This window comes from Eretmochelys imbricata, chromosome 13 (genome assembly GCF_965152235.1).
Source record: "Eretmochelys imbricata isolate rEreImb1 chromosome 13, rEreImb1.hap1, whole genome shotgun sequence".
Taxonomy (NCBI): Eukaryota; Metazoa; Chordata; order Testudines; family Cheloniidae; genus Eretmochelys; species Eretmochelys imbricata.
In genome coordinates, this window is record NC_135584.1 from 31,909,366 (window position 1) to 31,934,381 (window position 25,016).

The 25,016-nt window shown below is 45.1% G+C and overlaps 1 protein-coding gene across 1 annotated transcript in view; it reads right to left on the reverse strand.

The window, feature by feature from the left end:
- The window catches only part of UQCC1 (ubiquinol-cytochrome c reductase complex assembly factor 1), a 94,730-nt gene extending 89,065 nt beyond the window's left edge, over positions 1-5,665 (reverse strand). Inside the window, exon 1 of the mRNA XM_077831869.1 lies at positions 5,546-5,665. Coding sequence (XP_077687995.1) covers positions 5,546-5,569 — 24 coding nt within the window. The 5' untranslated portion in view covers positions 5,570-5,665. The remainder of the gene's footprint in view (positions 1-5,545) is intronic.
- Positions 5,666-25,016: the final 19,351 nt, after the last annotated feature.

The window sequence follows — 25,016 nt, forward strand, 5'->3', positions numbered from 1 at the left end:
GGCTTATAGTTATCTGGATCATCCCACTCACCCTTTTTGAATATTGGCATAAAATAAGCACTTTTACAGACTTATAGAATTTCACAGAATATCAGGGTTGCAAGCGACCCCAGTCCAGTGCTTCTCAAGCTATCTGATGTGGGGGACCGGCAATTTTTTTTTTCCAATGTGCGCGCAGACCGGCAGCCGATGGCTCGCAGACCGGCACTGGTCCGTGGACCATCACTTTGAGTAGCACTGATCTATTCCAACCCCCTGCTCAAAGCAGGACCAATCCCCAACTAAATCATCCCAGCCAGGGCTTTGTCAAGCCTGACCTTAAAAACTTCTAAGGAAGGAGATTCTACCACCTTCCTAGGTAACGCATTCCAGTGCTTCACCACCCTCCTAGTGAAAAAGTTTTTCCTAAAATTCAACCTAAACCTCCCCCACAGCAACTTGAGACCATTACTCCTTGTTCTGTCATCTGCTACCACCGAGAACAGTCTAGATCCATCCACTTTGGAGTCTCCTTTCAGGTAGTTGAAAGCAGCTCTCATTCTTCTCTTCTGCAGACTAAATAATCCCAGTTCCCTCTGCCTCTCCTCATCAACCATGTGCTCCTGCCCCCTATTCATTTTTGTTGCTCTCCGCTGGACTCTTCCAATTTTTCCACATCCTTCTTGTAGTGTGGGGCCCAAAACTGGACACGGTACTCCAGATGAGGCCTCACCAATGTTGAATAGAGGAAAATGATCACGTCCCTCGATCTGCTGGCAATGCTCCTACTTATACAGCCCAAAATGCCGTTAGCCTTCTTGGCAACAAGGGCACACTGTTGACTCATATCCAGCTTCTCGTCCACTGTAACCCCTTGGTCCTTTTCTGCAGAACTGCTGCCTAGCCATTCGGTCCCTAGTCTGTAGCAGTGCATGAGATTCTTCCATCCTAAGTGCAGGACTCTGCACTTGTCCTTGTTGAACCTCATCAGATTTCTTTTGGCCCAATCCTCTAATTTGTCTAGGTCCCGCTGTATCTTTTTACCACTCCTCTCAGTTTAGTGTCATCTACAAACTTGCTGAGGGTGCAATCCATGCCATCCTCCAGATCATTAATGAATATATAGAACAAAACCGGCCCCAGGACCAGCCCTTGGGGCACTCCGCTTGATACCGGCTGCCAACTAGACATGGAGTCATTGACCACTACCCGTTGAGCCCGACGACCTTATAGTACATTCATCCAGCCCATACCTCTTTAACTTGCTGGCAAGAATACGGGGGGAGACCGTATCAAAAGCTTTACTAAAGTCAAGGAATAACACGCCCACTGCTTTCCCCTCATCCACAGAGCCAGTTATCTCATCATTAAAGCCAATTAGATTAGTCAGGCATGACTTGCCCTTGGTGAATCCATGCTAGTCATTCCTGATCACTTTCCTCTCCTCTAAGTGCTTCAGAATTGATTCCTTGAAGACCTGCTCCATGATTTTTCCAGGGACTGAGGTGAGGCTGACTGGCCTGTAATTCCCCGGATCCTCCTCCTTCCCCTTTTTAAAGATGGGTACTACATTACCCTTTTTCCAGTCATCTGGGATCTCCCCTGATTGCCATGAGTTTTCAATTTCCCAAGCATTCCAAGATTTCTTAAAAAGTAACATCACTTAGCCAGAGATGTCCTCAGCCAACTCTGTTAGGATTCTTGGGACTACTGATTTTTAAATGTTTATCATTAGGACATGTAGTACTAGTACAAGTAACAGTCAGCATGGATTGGTCAAGAACAAATCTTGTCAAACCAACCTGATAGCTTTCTCTGATAGGGTAATAAGCCTTGTGGATGGCAGGGGAAAGCAGTAGATGTGATATATCTTGACTTTAGTAAAGCTTTTGAAATGGTCTCACATGACCTTCCCATAAACAAACTAGGGAAATGCAACCTAGATGGAGCTACTATAAAGTGGGTGCAAAACTGGTTGGAAAACCATTCAATCATCAGTGGTTCAGTCATGCTGGAAGGGCATAAGAAGCGGGGTCCCGCAGGGATCAGTTCTGGGTCCGGTTCTGTTCAATATCTTTATAAATGATTCAGATAATGGCATAGACAGTACACTTATAAAGTTTGCGCACAATACCAAGGTGGGAGGGGTTGCAAATGCTTTGAAGGATAGGATTAAAATTCAAAATGGTCTGGACAAACTGGAGAAATGGTCTGAAGTAAATAGGATAAAATTTGATAAGGACTGATGCAAAGTGCTCCACTCAGGAAGGAACAATCAGTTGCACACATACAAAATGGGAAATGACTGCCTAGGAAGGAGTACTGCGAAAAGGTATCTGGGGGTCATAGTGGACCACAAGTTAAATATGAGTCAACAATGTAACACTGTTTCAAAAAAAAAAAAAAAAAAAGCGAACATCATTCTGGGATGTATTAGCAGGAGTGTTGTAAGCAAGACACGAGAAGTAATTCTTCCGCTCTACTCCGCGCTGATTAGGCCTCAACTGGAGTATTGTGTCCAGTTCTGGGTGCCACATTTCAGGAAAGATGTGGACAAATTGGAGAAAGTCCAGAGAAGAGCAACAAAAATGATTAAAGGTCTAGAAAACATGACCTATGAGGGCAGATTGAAAAAATTGGGTTTGTTTAGTCTGGAAAGGAGAGGACTGAGAGGGGACATCATAACAGTTTTCAAGTACATAAAAGGTTGTTACAAGGAGAAGGGAGAAGAATTGCTCTTAACCTCCGAGAATAGGACAAGAAGCAATGGGGTTAAGTTGCAGCAAGAGAGGTTTAGGTTGAACATTAAAAAAAACTTCTTAACTGTCAGGGTGGTTAAGCACTGGAATAAATAGCCTAAGGAGGTTGTGGAATCTCCATCATTGGAGATATTTAAGAGCAGGTTAGACAAACACCTGTCAGGGATTGTCTAGATAATGCTTAGTCCTGCCATGAATGCAGGGGACTGGACTAGATGACCTCTCGAGGTCCCTTCCAGTCCTATTATTCTATGTTGTCTAACGTCATCCTTAGTTACTAATGGATTGGAAAGTAGTTAATCATCCTCTTGTGATCAGAGTACATCAGCCTGCTTCTTACCAAATACAGAACAGAAATATCTGTTGGTCACTCTTGCCTTTTCTACATCAACATCAACTTTACCATCTCCAGCTAGTAATGGGTCTATACCAGTGCTTTTGAGTCTCTCTTGATCCTTTTCCATCTCTTTTGTTGCATCCGATGAAGTGAGCTGTAGCTCACGAAAGCTCATGCTCAAATAAATTGGTTAGTCTCTAAGGTGCCACAAGTACTCCTTTTCTTTTTGCAAAGACAGACTAACACGGCTACTTCTCTGAAACTTTTGATCCTAATATATTTTAAAAGGTAAAGTGGTAACTTGATTATAGTCGATAAGTATCTACTTAGGGAACAAATATTTAATAATGGGCTCTTTAATCTAGCAAAGAAAGGTCAGACAGGATCAAACGGATCTAAATTTAAGCTAGACAAATTCAGATTGGAAATAAGCTGTAAATTTTTAACAAGGACAGTAATTAACCCTTGGAACAATTTACCAAGGGTTGAGATGGATTCGCCATGAATGACAATCTTTAAATCAAGTTTGGATTTTTTTCTAAAAGATCTGCTCTCAGAATTATTTTAGGGAAGTTCTGTGTGTTATACAGATGGTCAGATTAGATGACCACAGTGATCCCTTCTAGCCTTGGAATCTATATTCATCTTTGCCTATCATGAGGATAAAATAGTTATTTTGTGATGGGGTGCAATACCTTTTGCATTAAAAAATTCCCATCTATACGTTTTTAGAAACCCTAATCATGATTTACTACTGGCTGCAGGAGAACGGCAGTATTTGTCTCCCAAACTGAAGTCCCTCATAACACAATTTTTCTTTCCATCATGTCCCTGCTTGATTTGGTGGTCTGTAACAGACTCCTCACCAGCACTCCTTCCTGCACTTTGTTAGCACATGAATGCATATGGATCAAAGTTCCTGTGGTTCTGAGTTACCTATAACTGTAAAACAGATAATGATGTCTTTAATGTAGAGTGCCAAGGCTATTTCTTTCACCTGCTCTAACCTTCCTGTACAGGTTATAACAAGTGACTTAACTTTCCAACCATGCAAATTTCAGTACTGCCTATCAAATTTCTTCTAATCAACTCAGACTCCCAGCAAAGGTATATAAGCCATTGAAAAAATTCTTCTTTCATGTTGAACCAATTTGTTTCTGACATTCCAAGTTCCAGTTTATACAATATTTTCCTCCTTACCACCCTCCCCTTGCATTGGTAGTTTAACAGCCTCCTGGCTGATCCAGCTATTCTCCAACTGAGAACATTAGCACTCCCTCCATCCCAGTGAGATGCAGGCTATCCCACTCATACAACTACCTCTCCCACTGGAACATATCCCCAAAGCTTCAACATAACCAAAGCCTTAAGCTTCATACCAGACATACAACCAACATTTCACCTCCAGTATTTTCTGACTTCTACTACTTTTTGCGTGTACACCATTGTGCTAGATATGGTACAACTCTTAGTTGGTCCCGAGGCACTACCACAATAAATATGATTAATAATAAGAGCAGATTATTGGTTAGTCTCTAAGGTGCCACAAGTACTCCTTTTCTTTTTGCGAATAAGAGCAGAGACTCAGGCATGCACTTTCACCGCTTTCAGAAGCATGTGCAAGTTAAGATGTGCCTTCTCTATGTACCAAAGTGTTAGAAGAACAAATTTTTGTGTGTGATGCTAATTGGACAAACTGCAACAATGACTGGCAAAATACTGAATGAATAGAAGTTTAACTTTCAGGAAGTTAGCTCAGCAGGTCACAGAGGACTACAAACAGTAATTCTTGAAGTAAGTGTCCTGACACACAGCTTCCAAATGAAAAGATCATGAAATAAAAATCAGAATTTTCTACAAAGAATGGCTAAAGAAGGATTCAAAGCCTCTGATGTGGAACACGTTTGATGCTCCTGTTCTTGAATAAAGATCAAGGACAAAACACATGTAAAGTGCAAGCAGATCGGTGTTTTGGAGGGGTGGGGGAAAAGAGGAGTCTGAGTGGCTGTTGAAAAACCACCAGATGGAACGAAGGAATCCAGAGTAAAGATTCCTAATTCAGAATCTTTGCGACAGACGAATCACTGCGCTACTGGAGAGCGTGGAAGCGCCGGGCTGGGGTATCCCAGACGCTGCCACCCTGGGCTCCCCGCCCAGCCGCATGCACCACGCACATCGCCGCGCACAGCGGGACACCGCGCGGGGCCAGGGCTCCGGATCCACCTTCGGTGACGCTACAACACCGCTGGGAAGGTGCCAGACGCGCCCCGCCAAACCCGCCCCCAGCAAAACGGAGCCGGGGGCCACCACTCCCAGGCCCGGTCACCCCGCGCAGACCGCAGCCACCCGGTGCATCTGTCGGCGGCTCCTGAGCCAGACCGCCGGCGCTGCAGGGAGGCTCCGAACCCGGCCGGACACAGACACCGGCGCCGTGGCTCGGGCTCCAGGTCTGACCCCTCCCTTCGCTTACCACGGCTCTCACCAACGCCGCCATGACACACAGAAGCACTTCCGGAACATGGTAACTACTTCCGCTTCTCACAACCGAGTTGGGGGCTGAAATCACAACTGCGCGTGCGCAGACAGTTCCCTACTAGGTCCCCTTACTTCGCGCGCGCTTGGAGAGCAAGAACCGTTCCGCGCATGGTCACTATACGTCACGTGTCGGGGCGGAAGCGGGTATCAGTGCCCTACCCTGCCTAGCAGCCCCCGTTCTGGCCTGCTACTGCGCACGAGGGGCGCTGCGCCACCGGCTCGCGCCGGCCCCGGTCTTAGCGCCTCCCTCGGGGGGAGGGCGCTGGCGCCGCTCTGGGAACAGCCTGTCCCCCTCCCTGCGCCCGGCCCCACAGAGTCGCTCCCTGAGCCGCGTGGCGGGGGGGCTCCCTGGGAAAGCCCAGGAGTAAGGGGCAGCGTAGACTCAATCATAGACTATCAGGGTCGGAAGGGCCCTCAAGAGGTCATCTAGTCCAACCCCCTGCTCAAAGCAGGACCAGTCCCCAACTAAACCATCCCAGCCAGGGCTTCCTCAAAGCTCTAATGAAGGAGATTCCACCACCTCCCTAGGTAACGCTTTCCAGTGTTTCACCACCCTCCTAGTGAAAAAGTTTTTCCTAATATCCAACCTAAACCTCCCCCACTGCAACTTGAGACCATTACTCCTTGTCCTGTCCTCTTCTACCACTGAGAATAGTCTGGTTTCAGAGTAACAGCCGTATTAATCTGTATTCGCAAAAAGAAAAGGAGGACTTGTGGCACCTTAGAGACTAACCAATTTACTTGAGCATGAGCTTTCATGAGCTACAGCTCACTTCATCCACGAAAGCTCATGCTCAAATAAATTGGTTAGTCTCTAAGGTGCCACAAGTACTCCTTTTCTTTTTGAGAATAGTCTAGAACCATCCTCTCTGGAACCACCTCTCAGGTAGTTGAAAGCAGCTATCAAATCCCCCCTCATTCTTCTCTTCTGCAGACTAAACAATCCCAGTTCCCTCAGCCTCTCCTCATAAGTCATGTGTTCCAGTCCCCTAATCATTTTTGTTGCCCTTCGCTGGACTCTCTCCAATTTATCCACATCCTTCTTGTAGTGTGGGGCCCAAAACTGGACACAGTACTCCAGATGAGGCCTCACCAATGTTGAATCACGTCCCTCGATCTGCTGGCAATGCCCCTACGTATACATCCCAAAATGCCATTGTCCTTCTTGGCAACAAGGGCACACTGTCGACTCATATCCAGCTTCTTGTCCACTGTAACCCCTAGAAAGAAAAGGAATACTTGTGGCACCTTAAATAAATTTGTTAGTCTCTAAGGTGCCACAAGTACTCCTTTTCGCGAATACAGTCTAACATGGCTGCTACTCTGAAACCTGCAACCCCTAGGTCCTTTTCTGCAGAACTGCTGCCTAGCCATTCGGTCCCTAGTCTGTAGCGGTGTATGGGATTCTTCTGTTCTAAGTGCAGGACTCTGCACTTGTCCTTATTGAACCTCGTCAGATTTCTTTCGGCCCAATCCTCTAATTTGTCTAGGTCCCTCTGTATCCTATCCCTACCATCCAGTGTATCTACCGCTCCTCTCAGGTTCGTGTCATCTGCAAACTTGCTGAGGGTGCAATCCACACCATCCTCCAGATCGTTAATGAAGATATTGAACAAAACCGGCCCCAGGACCGACCCCTGGGGCACTCCACTTGATACCGGCTGCCAACTAGACATGGAGCCATTGATCACTACCCATTGAGCCTGATGATCTAGCCAGCTTTCTATCCACCGTACAGTCCATTCATCCAGCCCATACCTCTTTAACTTGCTGGCAAGAATACTGTGGGAGACCGTATCAAAAGCTTTGCTAAAGTCAAGGAATAACACGCCCACTGCTTTCCCCTCATCCACAGAGCCAGTTATCTCATCATTGAAGGCAATTAGATTAGTCAGGCATGACTTGCCCTTGGTAAATCCATGCTGACTGTTCCTGATCACTTTCCTCTCATGAAAGTGCCTCAGAATTGATTCCTTGAGGACCTGCTTCATGATTTGTCCTGGGATTGAGGTGAGGTTGACTGGCCTGTAGTTCCCCGGATCCTCCTTCTTCCCTTTTTTAAAGATGGGCATTACATTAGCCTTTTTCCAGTCGTCCGGGACCTCCCCCGATCGCCACAAGTTTTCAAAAATAATGGCCAATGGCTCTGCAACCACATCCGCCAACTCCTTTAGCTGTCTTGGATGCAGTGCATCCGGCCCCATTGACTTTTGCTTGTCCAGCTTTTCTAAATAGTCCCGAACCACTTCTTTCTCCATGGAGGGCTGGTCACCTCCTCCCCATTCTGTGCTGCCCACTGCGGCAGTCTGGGAGCTGACCTTGTTCGTGAAGACAGGCAAAAAAAGCATTGAGTACATTAGCTTTTTCCACATCCTCTGTCACTAGATTGCTTCCATTATTCAGTAAGGGGCCCACACTTTCCTTGACTTTCTTCTTGTTGCTAACATACCTGAAGAAACCCTTCTTGTTACTCTTAACATCTCTTGCTAGCTGCAACTCCCAAGTGTTATTTGGCCTTCCTGATTTCACTTCTGCATGCCTGAGCAATATTTTTATACTCCTCCCTGGTCATTTGTCCAATCTTCCACTTCTTGTGAGCTTCTTTTTTGTGTTTAAGATCAACAAGGATTTCACTGTTAAGCCAAGCTGGTCGCCTGCCATATTTACTATTCTTTCTACACATCAGGATGGTTTGTTCCTGTAACCTCAATAAGGATTCCTTAAAATACAGCCAGCTCTCCTGGACTCCTTTCCCCCTCATGTTATTCTCCCAGGCGATCTTGCCCATCAGTTCCCTGGGGGAGTGAAAGTCTGCTTTTCTGAAGTCCAGGGTCCGTATTCCGCTGCTCTCCTTTCTTCCTTGTGTCAGGATCCTGAACTCAACCATCTCATGGTCACTGCCTCCCAGGTTCCCATCCACTTTTGCTTCCCCTCCTAATTCTTCCCGGTTTGTGAGCAGCAGGTCAAGAAGAGCTCTGCCCCAGTTGGTTCCTCCAGCACTTGCACCAGGAAATTGTCCCCTACACTTTCCAAAAACTTCTTGGATTGTCTGTGCACTGCTGTATTGTTCTCCCAGCAGATATCAGGGTGATTGCTGTCTCCCATGAGAACCGGGGCCTGCGATCTAGTAACTTCCATTAGTTGCCGGAAGAAAGCCTCATCCACCTCATCCCCCTGGTCTGGCAGACTCCCACCACGAAATCACCCTTGTTGCTCACACTTCTAAACTTAATCCAGAGACTCTCAGGTTTTTCTGCAGTTTCATACTGGAGCTCTGAGCAGTCATACTGCAACTCCCCCACCTTTTCTGCCCTGCCTGTCCTTCCTGAACAGTTTATATCCATCCATGACAGTACTCCAGTCATGTGAGTTAACCCACCAAGTCTCTGTTATTCCAATCACATCATTCCTTGACTGTGCCAGGACTTCCAGTTCTCCATGCTTGTTTTCCAGGCTTCTTGGAGCAAGTGGAAGAATTAGAGGTGGAGAGTGGTGACACACTTAAGTGTTGGTGACTGGGTTTAAGAAGGAGCATGAAGATAATCAGATTTTATTCATCTTTGAAAAATGTGGAAATATCCTGCAAGGTGTTGGGAGGGAGGGGTTAGAAATGAGTTACAGGTGGCAAGAGGCGAGGAATAGGTGTGAAATCAATGACGGTGGAAAGTTGTGCTGCTTGACCTGGAAAATGGCAGAGCTGAAAGAGGAAAGAACAAATGTGTGATGGAGTAATTCTGTAACATTGCAGGATTTTCCCCAGAGACATTTAGCTACATGACAGCAAGAATGGAAGACGTGAATGTTAAATAAACCAGAGCTGGGGATTGGTGAAAAGTATCTTGTGGAGAAAGAGATGAGGAAATGAATTGATGATGGAGAAAATCATGTTGTGGACGACATAAATGAATCAAAGGAAGACAGTGAAGAAGGAGATAGATAAGGGGCCTGAGGAGTTGGGCATGTTGATGGATTGCAGGGTGGATTTGATTTAAATCACTAGTCAGGAAGACTCGATTTAATCATGGATTTCTACATAAAAGTGCATTCTTGTAGGTTGTTACCAACCTGAAGATCCTGCACGTTCAGACATGTTCCTTTCATCATCTTCAACGCGGCTTCCTCCTGAGAAGGAACACTTCTCATGATATGGTTTCATTCGGGCAACCAGGCCTTGCATTTCTTTGTTGCACTGTTTGCATTTTGCATGCATGCCTGTCTTACCCACAGGTAGAGGAACTTAATTAAAATATTCCCAAACTGGGTCTCTTTTATGGCCTGCTGCCATTATAGGTTTTCCCTTCTAGTGAGAGAATGGTATGATAGATCTCAAATCAATGAAGGCTACACTCAGAAAGACCTCAAGACTTCTGGAATATGCTGCTCAAATAGTTTCACTTTTGTTTCTGCTGCCTGTCCCTCCCTTCTCACATTTATCTCCAGACGTCTTCTCCTTATCCAGATCTATTCCGCCCCCAACAATCTTCTATTCATTGAACTTTTTGAAACTTTGCACTTTTAGAGAGGTAAGGGATTGACTCTGTGTACACAAATTTGCAGAGGGACAATAGATATTCATAGATATTATTAAGGGTTGAGGTCTATTATTTCTCACCTCTATATATTTACTTATTTAAAACATTTTTGCTGTTAACAAGCATGTTATCTCTGGAGACACAAATCCACAGTTTGAGAACTGCAAAACTAAGCATCTCTGATGGTATCTTCTAGACTGAGCTCTGAGTCCATTGGGTAGATAGAAAGATTAACCGAAACAAGCTATACAGAAGCCCCTGGAACCCCATAAGACTGGGTCCCTAATCCATGAACTATTGGAATTCATTTACAAAACTTTTCTTAAACATTACATGAATATATTGTCTCATACTATAGAATTAGAATTTATAATCCATATTCCATTATGAGATATCTTTGCGCTATAATGTATCTTAATTAAAACTATCTTTAGATAGGTTTTTTCCTCAAAAATCCACTTTAAATCAAAAAAGTCGGATTTAAAAAAATTTTTTTTTTAAATCCTTGATTTTTATCCACCCTGATGGATTGGAAGGCAGAGTGGTGTGAGGGAGACAAGTTGGAGGAAGTGAGTCAGTGGTTGGAGACAAGAAATTTGGTTATTGGAAAGATTAGAGAGGTACACGTGTTTAGTAAAGAGTGAGTCACCATTTGGGTGTGTGGGAGACTTGACTGAGCATTGCAGGTCAAATGAGGTGAGGAGAAGAAAGTAGGAAGCTAAAGGATCAGATGGGACATCTATATATGGGAGTTGAAAATAAGGAGAGCTAAGAGTCAAAATCAGCAAGGAAGGTGGCTGAGGAGGAATCAGGTAGGTGACTACATGGAGGACAGAAGAGTTGCATGAAATGCTGTTCAAAGTAGGAGAAAGGACAGTAGACAGTGTTTGGAACCAGCAGGAGAGGATGATCATCCCTTGCTGTGTGGGCTTTGAGGTGGGGAGTGAGTGAGGAGAAGCTGCTGTAAGAGACCATAGCAGAAGCCAGGGTAAGAGGGCCTTGAGGATCCAGGTGTCTCAAACAGACAAGATATATGTGCAGAACTATCACTGATGAAAACTTTGTGATTGCAGAAATTGGTGAACGAGTGGTCCTGTCAGAGATAAGTTTCAAAGAAACGGATGAAGCTGCCATTCACTAGCAGAGCAAAATTAAAAAGCAGCAAACAGAAGAGAAATGCAAATAAAATTGCTAATTTAGAGGAAGGATGGTCCAGTGGTTGGGGCATTTGCCAGCAACTTGAGGCCCCAGTTCAAGTCTCTGCTGTGCACAATTTTTTTTTTATCTTGGGCAAGTCATATAGTCTCTGTGCCTCAGTTTCCTATCTGTAAAATGGGAAGATAGAACTATCCTACCTTACAGGGGCGTTGTGAGAGTCAATACATTAAAGAGTGTGAAGGGTTCAGGTCTATGATAATGGGGCATGTAAGTATGTTATATTAAAAATAGTGGAATATTGATTAAAGTTTGAGGTTTTTCCCCCAGAAAACTTAAAGTGAGGGGATACCATTATTCTAGTGCAGAAATTTTGGATTTAAGGCACTCTTAAATAAGGAATACCTAGATGGAGTAATCTTTGGGAGGCTGTGATGGGATGCATAAACCCCACACTGGAAAAGAAGGAGTTGAAGAACTGCTCTGGGCCCAGGAGGCCCCATTCCATGGTACCTAACATAGGCGCTGACTCCATGGGGTCTGGAGCACCCATGGAAAAAAAAATAGTGGATACTCAGCACCCACAAGCAGCCCTGCGGATCAGCTCCTCCTCCTCTGTCCCAGTGCCTTCTGCACACCGTGATCAGCTGTTCAGCAGCGTGCAGGAGGGGCTGAGGTAGGGAGAGGGCAGGAAGGGGTGGGGGGGACTTTGGGGAAGGGGCAGGATGGGGCCTGGGGTGGAGCAGGGGTCAAGCACCCCCCACGAACTGGTGAAGTTGGCGCCTCTGGCACCTACAAAGCCTGGATAGGCTGGAGGAGAAACTTAAAAAGGGAAGCAGAGTGGCTTACTGCTGGGTAGACAGTGGAGATGAGCTGACGCAGATTCTGAGCTCCTGGGACTTGGCTATTGTAATCTGACCAAGTCTATTGAGAAGGCACCTGTGACCGTCTGGGGGTTAGAGACTTATCTTTATGTTTTAGTTCCTTACTTTACCATGTGGGAAGAGAGGGGACTGGTAGGATGTGGTCTGGGGAGGCAGCTGCATACCACCCCAGGGTGCAGGACTTGGCTGCCTACTGTTGGGCCCTGGATCAGAGCCCAGTGGAGAGGATAGGCCTGGGCTCCACTATCAACCCTGAAAGGAGGACAACCCTGATGCAGGGACCCTAGTTGGGGGAGAAAACCTAGAACATAAACGGGTGCAGACTGGGAGATCTTGACCCAAGTGCGGGGGAGCCTTGAGTCCCCTGCTTAATCTTGAAGGCTCTTCCTCTATTTATACCCTGAAAAGGACAGACTTGAACACATGACCTGGACTGTCACTGGAAGGACAGACCACTGAGGAGTGGCAGTAAGAAACGGAGATGCCCAGGAGCAAGACAACCTGCTACACCCCTATCCAACCACTAGGCAGCACAGGTGGTAAGCATCCCCCTTCACATAGGCATTCAGAGACTTGTATCTTATGCCAACAGCAGGCTCAGAGGTTACAGTTAGAACTCACCAAAACATGGGATTTCTGGTTCATGGGAAAAATTGCAAATGAGAAATCCCCAAATAGTTTTGTTTTCAGAAACACCAAAACCTGGTGTTTCCAAAATTAAATCTGCTCCCTGGGACCCCAACAGCAGCTAAGTGAAATTGACATTCTTGTCAGTTTTACCAGTGCTAGTAGCCTGTGTTGGCATCCCAGAGAGCCAGCTAGTTTAGGAGTCTGGAAGCCCTGGAATATTTGTATATATTTCTTTTTATTTAGGTTTCTAAGTGCAGCCAAAAAAGAGAGAAGTGACAATCCCTAATCTCCAGGTGCCCTTCGCAGTTGTTTTAAAAATGCAATCCATCATAAAGACAAAATTAGCATAACAATTCCTAAAGACTAATTTTAGCTCTAACAGGCCAACCATCTCTCTAAAGAAGGGTGGACAGTGCTCACTCAATGAGCAGCTATTCAATATTTCTCTTGCTATTCATTGGTCAGCGTCTGGCTCTAGATCTTATTTACTGCATGCTCCTCAAACCATGCTCTGACTAAAGGAGTATTAATTTCTTCATGGAATTCTCTGTGCCGGTCGTTGCTATGCTTTGGGTGCTTCACAAATATTAATGAACATATTCTCACAACACTCCTGTGAGATGAGGGAGGACACTATCTTGATTCGTTCTCTAAGTAATGTCCATCCTGTGCACTGACTGATGCTGGGGTCCTGTGGGAAAAAGATAGGGTGTGAGCTTGTAATGAAAGATTGTATCAAAATGCACGTGCACAAGGGGGGCAAAGTAAGGTTGCCCAGTCAGTCTAAAGTCTGGTGTTTCCTGACTTTTGAGGGCTTTACTTTGCAACCTTAATTATATTTCAATGTAGTTTTGTATGTAATTTAGCATCTATCCTGAAATACAGAATTTGGAACCATATTAACTCCTATATTAGACATACAGCAGGGTTGTGGCCTTTAGATCCACACCACAGACTTCTGCCACTTGAGATATTTGCTAGAGGTAGTTGTAGGTCTTGCTGGAACCCTAAGCATAACTAGCAGTGTGAACAGAGTAGGCCTGGTCTTGGCAGAATAGTAACACATTAGGTATCCGCTAACGAAGTAAGCACATTCCTGACCAGAGAGGATTGTACAAAAATACACAGATCTCAAGTAAATACATATTCCTAAGAGATGGTACAAGAACACACCTGTGATGGGTTTCCCTGCCCCCTGGGGTGCCACCTGGAACTGGAGTACCACAGAGCTTCCTGACTCACCAGCTTGGGCACCCTCTCACATTGTGCTGCTGTGACAAGCTGCAGACCACTCCCAGTCCTACACTCCCACCAGCATTCACACAGGCAAGGACACACCCAGCTGCAGTTAATTGCAGGCTCTGGCCAGCCACTGCATGAACCACAATAGAGAGGCTACAGCCAAAGCACCCCCAGCTCCCCAGCCTAGGACCCCAGAACTGTACCATTCTGTCCTGGTCAAAAACCTGCCCAGTATGAATTTATTACGCAGTTTGTCCCTCCCTCGATGTGGAGAGAATAAGCACAATGTCTATGTTACCTGAGCTGAGATTTTCCCTCAGACACTTCACTTAAAGGCACACTGGTTTAGATAAAGCATAAAATAAGTTTATTAACTACAGAAAGATAGATTTTAAGTGATTATAAGTGATAGCAAACAGATCAAAGCAGATTACCTAGCAAATAAACAAAAACGCAAACTAAGTCTAACATACTAGATGAATGGGATTTGAATTAGCAATTTCTCACTGTGACTGAAGATATAAGCAGTCCACCAAGTTTCCATACACAGGCTAGAAATCCCTTTAGCCTGGGACCAGCACTTCCCCCAGTTCAGTCTTTGTTCTTCAGGTGGTTCCAGGAGTTCTCTTGTGTGGAGAGTGAGGCCATAAGATGATGTCACATTTCACCTTATGTAGCTTTTCCATAGGGTGGGAACCCTTTGTTCCAAACTCAGTTCCCAGGCCAGCCTCTGGAAAAATACAGGTAACAAAATGGAGTTCAGTGTCATATGGTCTGGTCACATGCCCTGCTGAGTCTTAGCAGCCATTACTCAGAGGCTGTCTAGAGTGTTCTCAGGAAGGCTCACCAGGTGGAGGAAAAGCTTCTCCTAAGGCCTGTTGTTTCCCCTAATGGCCCATTACCCCGAATAGGCCCTTCACAACCAGCGGTCTAGACTGGAAGCTTTTTGCCTAGTGGATGTTACCCCAGTGTAACCACATTTGAAATGCAGATACATAGTCAATATTCATAAATTCAGATACAAAAATGATACATTCCTACAAATAGGAGAACCATATTCAGCAAATCAAACTTTTCCAATGACACCTCACAAGACATATCTTGTACCAGATGCATCATAATTATGTAATCATATAATCATACAATTATGAAGAATATGGGGTGCAGTGTCACAACACCAACCCCTCAAAAGATGAGGAGGGGATCACATGATAATGGATAAACTAGCAGGTACGAGGATAAGGGTAGTACCTAACATCATCTGGAGTGTGATCCATAACTTGTTTGTATCAGTGTATAAAAGGAGAAGTCATAGGAGGGATATCTTTGTGCTGGTCTAGGGGGCAGAATCCTGGTGTGTTGATTGAACCATCACCATTGTCGTAGGCATGCATGTGTTAGTGTACCTGTAGCTCCTATCGGGCAATAGTGCCATGCTTTGTTGACAATAAACCTGGCCAAGCACCTTCACCACTGAACCGAGCCTGTGGTCTTTCTTTATGAAAAACAGCGAGGTCTGCTGGCTCAGCAAGCTGCACTCTCTGCTGGTGCAGCTAACGCCGGACAGCACTAGCAGCATTAACAACTCAGCAGCCTTCACAACACTCCATTGCACTAACAACAGTAGTAGGCTGTTATCCTCTTGTAGACCAACCATGACAAGGGGAAGGAGCACATATTTTGCCAGGGGTTTCGCAGACAGGAGAGGAAGGGTGAGACTCAGGAATCCTGGGTTCATTTTCAGATTCTGGGTGGCAATATGAGTTAATGATTATGCCTCTGTCTCCCCAGTCAGTCTTTTGTCCCTCTGTCCCTGTTTCTCTCTGCTCCTATCGATTCCAGTCTACTCTTGTTCTCCCCACCCTCTGCTCTTCATCCCTTTCCATTTGGGTCAGACTGCTTCCTCCTCATTCTCCATGTTTCCTGGGCACTAGTGGGAGGCAGAGGGTGTTGAGAGCATAGGAGAGACTGTCTCCATACTCTCAGTTCCAGTGAGGAGCAATTACAGGGAGTTTAACTCGGCCAAAGGATGGAGCATGCTCAGTTACTCTGTAGGAATGGTGCATGTGGAGTCTGGTTGGCATGTAGGATATGAGTGGGGGTGGAGCATGTGTGCTCAGTGCAGATGGACTCATAAGAGAATAACAAACCTCTTCTGAACATGTGTAAACTGAGATTTTTCACACACTTATAATTTGGCCAAATTTGGTAAGATTTTCACAGGGATTACAAAAGGCCCATGCCTGGCCCAATGTGACATTTCCCCATTGTCAAATTTCAGATCTGTGCTCTGAAGACATTGGAGTGGATTAATGAAATGGTGGTAAGAATGTTTAATATGGGCAGAACATATTTTCCCCTAATCTTGTTCTCAGAAATGGGTGAAAGGCTTCATCTGAAACAACCTAATAGCATTCATTATGTGCAAACAAAATACTGTCCCAACTTGTATCTATATACTAGGCATTTTAAAGAGTCAATTTTTCAAAGCTAAAAACAATTATGAACAAAATTGATTGGGGCAGGGGGAATAAACAGAAAAATTTCAATGATAATAGGGAATTATTTAGAAACATTTTACTAGATGCCAAGATAAAAAACAAAACCACTGCATCTCCATGGCCATAAAAAGTTTCTTCAGCTAAAAACCCATACTGGTTAAGAAGAAGGGAAATGAAAGTATCAAAAAAAGTAATAATAAATGGGAAAATAAAGGGCATTAGATAGAGATGTTAGGATGTGCAGATAATTGGTAAGGGAAGCTAAAGGTATCAATGAAAAATCTATTGTCAATGGGGTTAACAGATATAAGAGGGAATTTTAAAGTATATCAGGAACAACACCAAAAAATCCTAGTGATGGTATAGGTCCATTACCAGAAAGAGATAGTATAGTTGTCAATAACAATGAAGAAAATGCTGACGTGTTCAATAAATATTCACTTTGTTAATGGAGAGTTAAGATTATCTTATGCCTTGTTCCCTTCCAGATCATGGAAGGTGATTACAGTAAACCTCTGAAAACCAGGTAATGCCTAGTTTTAAGGTAATGCCTCCCACACCACATTTAGTCCCCCCCAAAAAAGTATTTTGGGGAAGATCTATGGCCTGTGTTAAACAAGAGGTCGGATTAGATTATCACAATGGTCCCTTTTGACCTTGGTGTCTGTTAACTGCCCCTACACAGTCTTAACTCTGCTCCCTTTGAGCCATATCCCTGTCAGAAACCATAGGACTATATCTTTCATGGACAAGTGGAGGACAGTGAGGAAAGTACACAAGAATAGTGTGTGAGAGAATTCCTTAGGCCTTCTCTCAATTACAATAAAAGACAACATTAGCTTGGGCTTAGCAAACACAAGCTATTTAAGCGTAATACACTTGACTATGTCACCTTTTCCAGACATTCCAGCTGTTGGCACCTGCTCATCCTTATCCTGTGCATTCCCTCTAGGACATCCCCTTCGGCTGCTCCGACTGAGCCTTGTGATGCAGTGTGGTGTATGCCAACAGCCTGCTAGAGCTTCCCAGGGCAACGGTGCAGCACACAGAGCAGAGAGGCTGCATGGCAGAGTGTGAATGCCAGGGCAGAAGTGGAGTTCAGGTAGGCACCGACAGCATGCAGCAGAGTGTCAGAATGGAGGGAAGCACTCTTCTATTCCTGTTTCCTGACGTACCTAGTGGAGTATCAGCTGCCACAGAGGGTGGTGCAGATGTTCTAATGGCCCTGAGACTCTGCAGTAGTTTTTACAACTCATTCAAACATTCCTCTATTTTAGAGCCAAGACAGGCCCTTCGGATCATCTGCTCAGACCTGCTCCCAGCTCCCTCTAGCTGCAGTTGCACCTATCCTCAGATCGCCGTGGAAGATCTGATAACTTGCTGCAACTAACTCCTACATCATGACACCTATATCTATCACAGTGATCAGTAACAGTGTATGGAGAGGAATGTTGATACAGAATTGTCCTGGACACAACACAACAGAATATGACAGATTTTAGTTGGGGATAAGTCAGGTTGCGTTGGTTGGGTTTGGTCTCCGTGTCCCACAGCCAGCAGTGTGGAGATATTTGTGACGGGTTGGATCACAGAAACCTCCTTGGGCCTGCCAACTGATGTGCCAAGACTACTTCTGCTCCTGCTTTCCTGCCCTGGCAGCTTGGGACTTCAGTGCCCTGCCTGGTTTGAGCCAGACCCACTAGCCTGCTGCAAACTCAGACCCAAGTCTGAACCACGTCCCCTAACAGCTGTAGGCTTAATTGAAAGAAGCTTGGGAAGTGTTCCTGTCTTTAACACTCAGATGCCCAACTCCCAATGGGGTCCAAACCCCAAATAAATCCATTTTACCCTGTATAAAGCTTATACAGGGTAAACTCATAAATTGTTTGCCCTCTATAACACTGATAGAGAGGTATGGACAGCTGTTTCCCCCTCCCCCCCACCAGGTATTAATACATACTCTGGGTTAATTAATAAGTAAAAAGTGATTTTATTGAATACAGAAAGTAGGATTTAAGTGGTTCCAAGTAGTAACAGACAGAACAAAGTGAATTACCAAGTAAAATAAAATAAAACCCGCAAGTCTATGCCTAATAGAGTAAGAAAACTGAATATAGATAAAACCCTACCCTCAGAGGAGTTCCAGTAAGCTTCCTTTTACAGTCTAGTCTCCTTCTAGTCTGGGTCCAGCAATCACTCACACCCCCTGTAGTTACTGTCCTTTGTTCCAGTTTCTTTCAGGTATCCTTGGGGGTGGAGAGGCTATCTCTTGAGCCAGCTGTAGACAAAATGGAGGGGTCTCCCAGGGGTTTAAATAGACTTTCTCTTGTGGGTGGATACCCCTCCCTCCCCCTGTGTGGAATTCCAGCTACAAGATGGAGTTTTGGAGTCACATGGGCAAGTCATATGTCCATGCATGACTCAGAACTTACAGGTAGTAGCCATGGTTTACATGCTACTTTGAACGTACTCATGTAGAGTTCTTATGTGGATTGGAGCCTTCCAAGATCCATTGTCCGTTAAATGCTTCTTGACTGGGCACTTAATTTTCACATTCCTTTCTCAAGAAGCTGACCAAATACTTTACTAAGGCTACTTAAAAATCAAGCAAGTACACAGCCACTATTCATAATTTCGAATACAAAAATGATACATGCATACTAATAGGATGAATAGATTCAGTAGATTATAACCTTTACATAGTTATGTTACATGGCATATGTAGCATAAAACATATTCCAGTTATGTCATATAGTAACTCCTCACTTAACTTCCTCCCGCTTAATGTTTCAAAGTTACGTTGCTGCTCAATTAGGAAACATGTTCGTTTAAAGTTGTTCAATGCTCCCTTATAACGTTGTATGGCTGCCTGCTCTGTTCACTGCATGTAAGATTTTGTGGAAGAGCAGAGACTTTATAAGGGAGCATTGCCCAAGTTCCTCTTCTCTGCCTCCTCCCCCATTCCAGCACTTCCCCTACCGCTAAATAGCTGTTCGGCAGTGCTTAGGACTTTCTGGGAAGGAGGGGGAGGAGCGGGGAAGCGCTGCACCTCCACTCCGCCCCCTCCCTCCCAGAAAGTCCTAAGCGCTGCAAAACAGCTGTTAGGACCTAATCACATCAGTCACACTATCAGAGGCTCATTCACCTGCACATCTACCAATGTGATATATGCCATCATGTGCCAGCAATGCCCCTCTGCCATGTACATTGGCCAAACCGGACAGTCTCTACGTAAAAGAATAAATGGACACAAGTCAGACATCAAGAATTATAACATTCAAAACCAGTCGAAGAACACTTCAATCTCTCTGGTCACTCGATTACAGACCTAAGAGTGGCAATTCTACAACAAAAAACCTTCAAAACCAGACTCCAATGAGAGACTACTGAATTGGAATTAATTTGCAAACTGGATACAATTAACTTAGGCTTGAATAAAGACTGGGAGTGGATGGGTCATTACACAAAGTAAAACTATTTCCCCATGTTAATTTTCCCCCCTACTGTTCCTCACACGTTCTTGTCAACTGTGGGAAATGGCCCACCTTGATTATCACTACTAAAGGTTTTTTTTTCCTCCTGCTGGTAATAGCTCACCTTACCTGATCACTCTCGTTACAGTCTGTATGGTAACACCCATTGTTTCGTGTTCTCTGTGTATATAAAATATCCCCACTCTATTTTCCACTGCATGCATCCGATGAAGTGAGCTGTAGCTCACAAAAGCTTATGCTCAAATAAATTTGTTAGTCTCTAAGGTGCCACAAGTACTCCTTTTCTTTTTGCGGATACAGACTAACACGGCTGCTACTCTGAAACCTAACTATAATAGATGCTGTTCAACATCCTACCTCCATACTTGGGATGAGAAGTATTCCATTATCACTGTATGATATATATGGATTCATATCCCAAGGCCAGAAAGGACCATTCTGATTATTGGGTCTGACCTGTATCACACAGGCCAGAGAACTGCCCCAAAATGATTTCTAGCACCGATCTCTTAGAAAAACATCTAATCTTGACTTAAAAATGGCCAGTGATGGAGAATCCACCATGACCCTTGGTAATTTGTTCCCATAGTTAATTACTCTCATTCTTAAAAATGTATAGAATCGTAGAACCAGAGGGTTAGAAGGTACTGCAAGGGTCATCTAGTCTAATCCCCTGCCAGATGCAGGATTTGTGCCTTATTTCCAGTCTGAATTTGCCTAATGTAAATTTCCAGCCATTGAATTGTGTTATACCTCTCTCTGCTAGGTTAAAGAGCCCATTATTAAATAATTGTCTCCCATGTATGTACTTATAGACTGTAATCAAGCCATCTCTTCTCTTTGTTACACTAAATAAATTCACTCCTTGAGTCGATAAGGCAGGTTTTCTAATCCTTTAATCATTCTTGTGGCTCTTCTCTGAACCCTCTCCAATTTATCAACATCCTTCTTGAATAGTGGGCACCAGAGCTGGACACAGTATTCCAGCAGCAGTCACACCAGTGCCAAATGCAGAGGTAAAATAACCTCACTACTCCTACTTGAGAGTCCCCAGTTTACGTCTCCAAGGATCACATTAGCACTTTTAGCCACAATGTTGCAATGGGAGCACATGTTCAGCTGATTATCCATAATGACCCCCAAATCTTTTTCAGAGTCACGACTTTCCAGGATAAAATCCCCCATCATGTAATCATGGACTACATTCTTTGTTCCTAGATGTATATATTTACATTTAGCTGCTTTAAATATATCATCCTGCTTTTTTCCCCACTGTAGTGAGGTGGAGTGGCCTCCCACTGAGCCAGAGGGGAAGGGACCACTCCGTGAACCCTGGTGGGCGAAGCCAGGCTGCAATCACCCCTCCCAAAAGAAGTCAGTGGGTGGAACAGGAAGTATAAAAGGCAGGCCTGTTTCTTCACTTCAGCAGGTGGGCATTGTAGTTGTAAGAACGCTTGATAGAGATCTTGTAGGTGTTTGTCTCTGTCTGAGGGGTTGGAGCAAATGCAGTTGTATCGTAGAGATTGGCTGTAGACAATGGATCGTGTGGTGTGGTCTGGATGAAAGCTGGAGGCATGTAGGTAAGTATAGCAGTCAGTAGGTTTCCAGTATAGGGTGGTGTTTATGTGACCATTGCTTATTAGCACTGTAGTGTCCAGGAAGTGGATCTCTTGTGTGGACTGGTCCAGGCTGAGGTTGATGGTGGGATGGAAATTGTTGAAATCATGGTGGAATTCCTCAAGGGCTTCTTTTCCATGGGGCCAGATGATGAAGATGTCATCAAGTAGAGTAGGGGCATTAGGGGATGAGAACTGAGGAAGCGTTGTTCTAAGTCAGCCATAAAAATATTGGCATACTGTGGGCCCATAGCAGTGCCGCTGATTTGAAGGTATGCATTGTCCCCAAATGTGAAATAGTTATGGGTGAGGACAAAGTCACAAAGTTCAGCCACCCGGTTTGCCGTGACATTATTGGCAATACTGTTCCTGATGGCTTGTAGTCCATCTTTGTGTGGAATGTTGGTGTAGAGGGCTTCTACATCCATAGTGGCTAAAATGGTGTTTTCAGGAAGATCACCGATAGATTGTAGTTTCCTCAGGAAGTCAGTGGTGTCTTGAAGATAGCTAGGAGTGCTGGTAGCGTAGGGCCTAAGGAGGGAGTCTACATACCCAGACAATCCTGCTGTCAGGGTGCCAATGCCTGAGATGATGGGGCGCCCAGGATTTCCAGGTTTATGGATCTTGGATAGCAGATATAATACCCCGGGTCAGGGTTCCAGGGGTGTGTCTGTGCGGATTTGTTCTTGTGCTTTTTCAGGGAGTTTCTTGAGCAGATGGTGTAGTTTCTTTTGGTAACCCTCAGTGGGATCAGAGGGTAATGGCTTGTAGAATGTGGTGTTGGAGAGCTGCCTAGCAGCCTCTTGTTCATATTCTGACCTACTCATGATGACAGTCCCTCATCTTAAAAGTATAACCAACATTCTTTTCCTAGATATATGACCTTGCATGTGGCTGCATTGAAATGCATCTTAATCTCTTAAAAAATGTAAGGAGACCTGATCTCCTTAAATCCACGTGGCGTGCCACTCCTTAAATCCACATGGAGTACACATCATTATCCCCCTTCCACAGGTTTTGGGAAGCTGAAGCACAGAGAGCAGAAGTGAATGCACTAGGTCACACATCAGGTCAGTGTAGAGGTCAGAAGAGAACCCAGTCCCTGATTGCCAGTCCAGTGCCCCAGCCATTGTACCATGCTGTCTTTGATTGCATTGTCACTGGGGCTGAGACCTTCACCAAAGGACAAAAGCAGGGCAGCCTCAGGAAGAGTGACAGTGATGTGCTCATCCTGGATACACTGGTTGGGGAAAGAACTGGAAGTGTGCTTGGTGATCGCATACAGAGACAGTGGATCTGTATTCTTGACGAGGCCATTGCTGTTGTGGGTTCTGCTAGGCATCTGCTGTGGCATGGATTTAAGGAAAACATGGAAGGCTGCTTGTGGAAGGTCACTGCTACAGCAGGTGCCTGATGGTGGAGCTTGCTGTCCTGCCAGTCCAGTCCACTTTGCTGAGGGTAACCTTCCTGCACCTCCTGTTACTCCCCATTCTCCATTTTGCCCCCCTCCCCAGCTTTTCTCCACATAATCATGGGCAAAGTCTGTGGCTTATTGTCCACTCCCATCACTGGCCTGCTCTGCTCTTGGTACAGTCGTAGCCAGGGTCTGTAGAAGATATCAGCTGGGGTTCATCAGTTTGTTTTGTCCCACCGTCAGCCTCTAATGAAACACTCCTGCCCGATGTGCTACATGCTTACGATTGGAGGCACTGCCACTGCCCTGCTCCACTCTGCTTCACCCTCACAGGCCAGGACACTGCAGCAAAGAGCCTCTGCTTGACTGCTTCAGCCTGGTGAGAGAGGGGGTGCAATGACAAACAGCACCTTAGGGGTGCTAGTGCTCAAGGAGGTCGGAAGAGCATGTTCTTCCAGTCTTGCCATCCTTGCTGTTGAATGTTGTGTTCTCAGTCACCTGGGTGAAACTCCCTGGTGTTCTGTGCTGTTCTCTCTCTGTTTCTCATTCTAGGATTGTTTGGAGCTGTCAGCACCTGTCTCTGCCGGAGAATAGGCTACTGGACTGCCTCCTTCATGGTGCCCAGCCAGTTCCCCATCCCCCACATGGAGCCACCTGAAGGCTGGGAGGAACAGGGTGGTGCAGTATGGGCCTAAGTGTTCTTCTTTGGGGCTGATTTAGATGGGAACAGAGCCCATACTGTGCCCCATGCTGATATCTCTGCTGTGTCCTCTCTATTTCAGCGCTGTGGGGTGCTGTAGTCTGCTCCTGAAGAGCAAGTGGAACCTACATGTGTTTCTCTCACAACCAATTCACACTCAGTCCAGTCTCGCTATTGGCCAGGCACTGGAAGAGCAGACACCATAGCTCCTGGGCTCACCGCAAGCAAACTGTACTGCTATCCCATGTATCTCTAGGCTTCTCCCAGTACTTATAGGCAGCTCCTTAAATTTCTTGCTATCTGTCTGGTTCTGTATCCTGCCTTCCTTCCTGTATCTTTCTCTCTCTCTCACCCACACACCACTCAGCAAAAAGTCCTCTACCCCCACAGTGCAGAACTCTTGGGTGGGTTCACAACCTCTTTTTATCTTAGGTGAGGGCTTGTGATAAATTAATACAACTGTAAGGATAAGCTAAAGGGTGCATTCACATACCTCACTCTCGGCAAGGTTTTAACTCAACCCATAACAAGGTTTTACCCAGTTCATAACAGTGCTATAGAGCTGTCATTCACACAGTGATGACACCAGAGTCTACCTCCTCTCACTATCTCCTGTAACTTCCTCACACACAGCAGGAGGGGTGAAGGTCACCTCTCTGTGGAACCCCACAAGGGCAAATGTGCACTTTCTTGGGTAGCTCTCAGCAACACATCTGCTTCTGATAGTCAGACCCTGCCCCCACACTAGATGATCTCGTTTGCACACATGAATGTACTTGGTATAAAATAGAAGGTCAGGAAGGTTGAAGTACCATATATGAGAAAACATTTTCCAGATTTCAGCTTCCTCCAAGGTAATATGCAAGTGTAATTAAAACAGAACCTGGAAATACAGAGTACAGTACTCCATTCAAAGTGTGTTGTAGGAGCTGAACTCCCTTCATTGATAGTTTTCCAAAACACACAGCTGCAATAATCTTTATCCAGGAGCAGGGAATAAATTAAGTCTAAACACCTCCTGTGCATAGAGTGCTTTTCAGTGTAAAGCACTGTGCCCAGTCTAACCTCTTACTGGGAATGGAAAGCTGCAAGAGGCACAAATGGAAAACCTCTCTGACCAGCAAACATTTTCTTCTTCAAAAAGCACACAGATGAGAAGAAAAACTCATGAAGTAAAGGCAGCTGAACTACTGTGGTGTCTTGTTCCTGGAGCTGTCTGCTCCAGCCTTCAAGGCTCC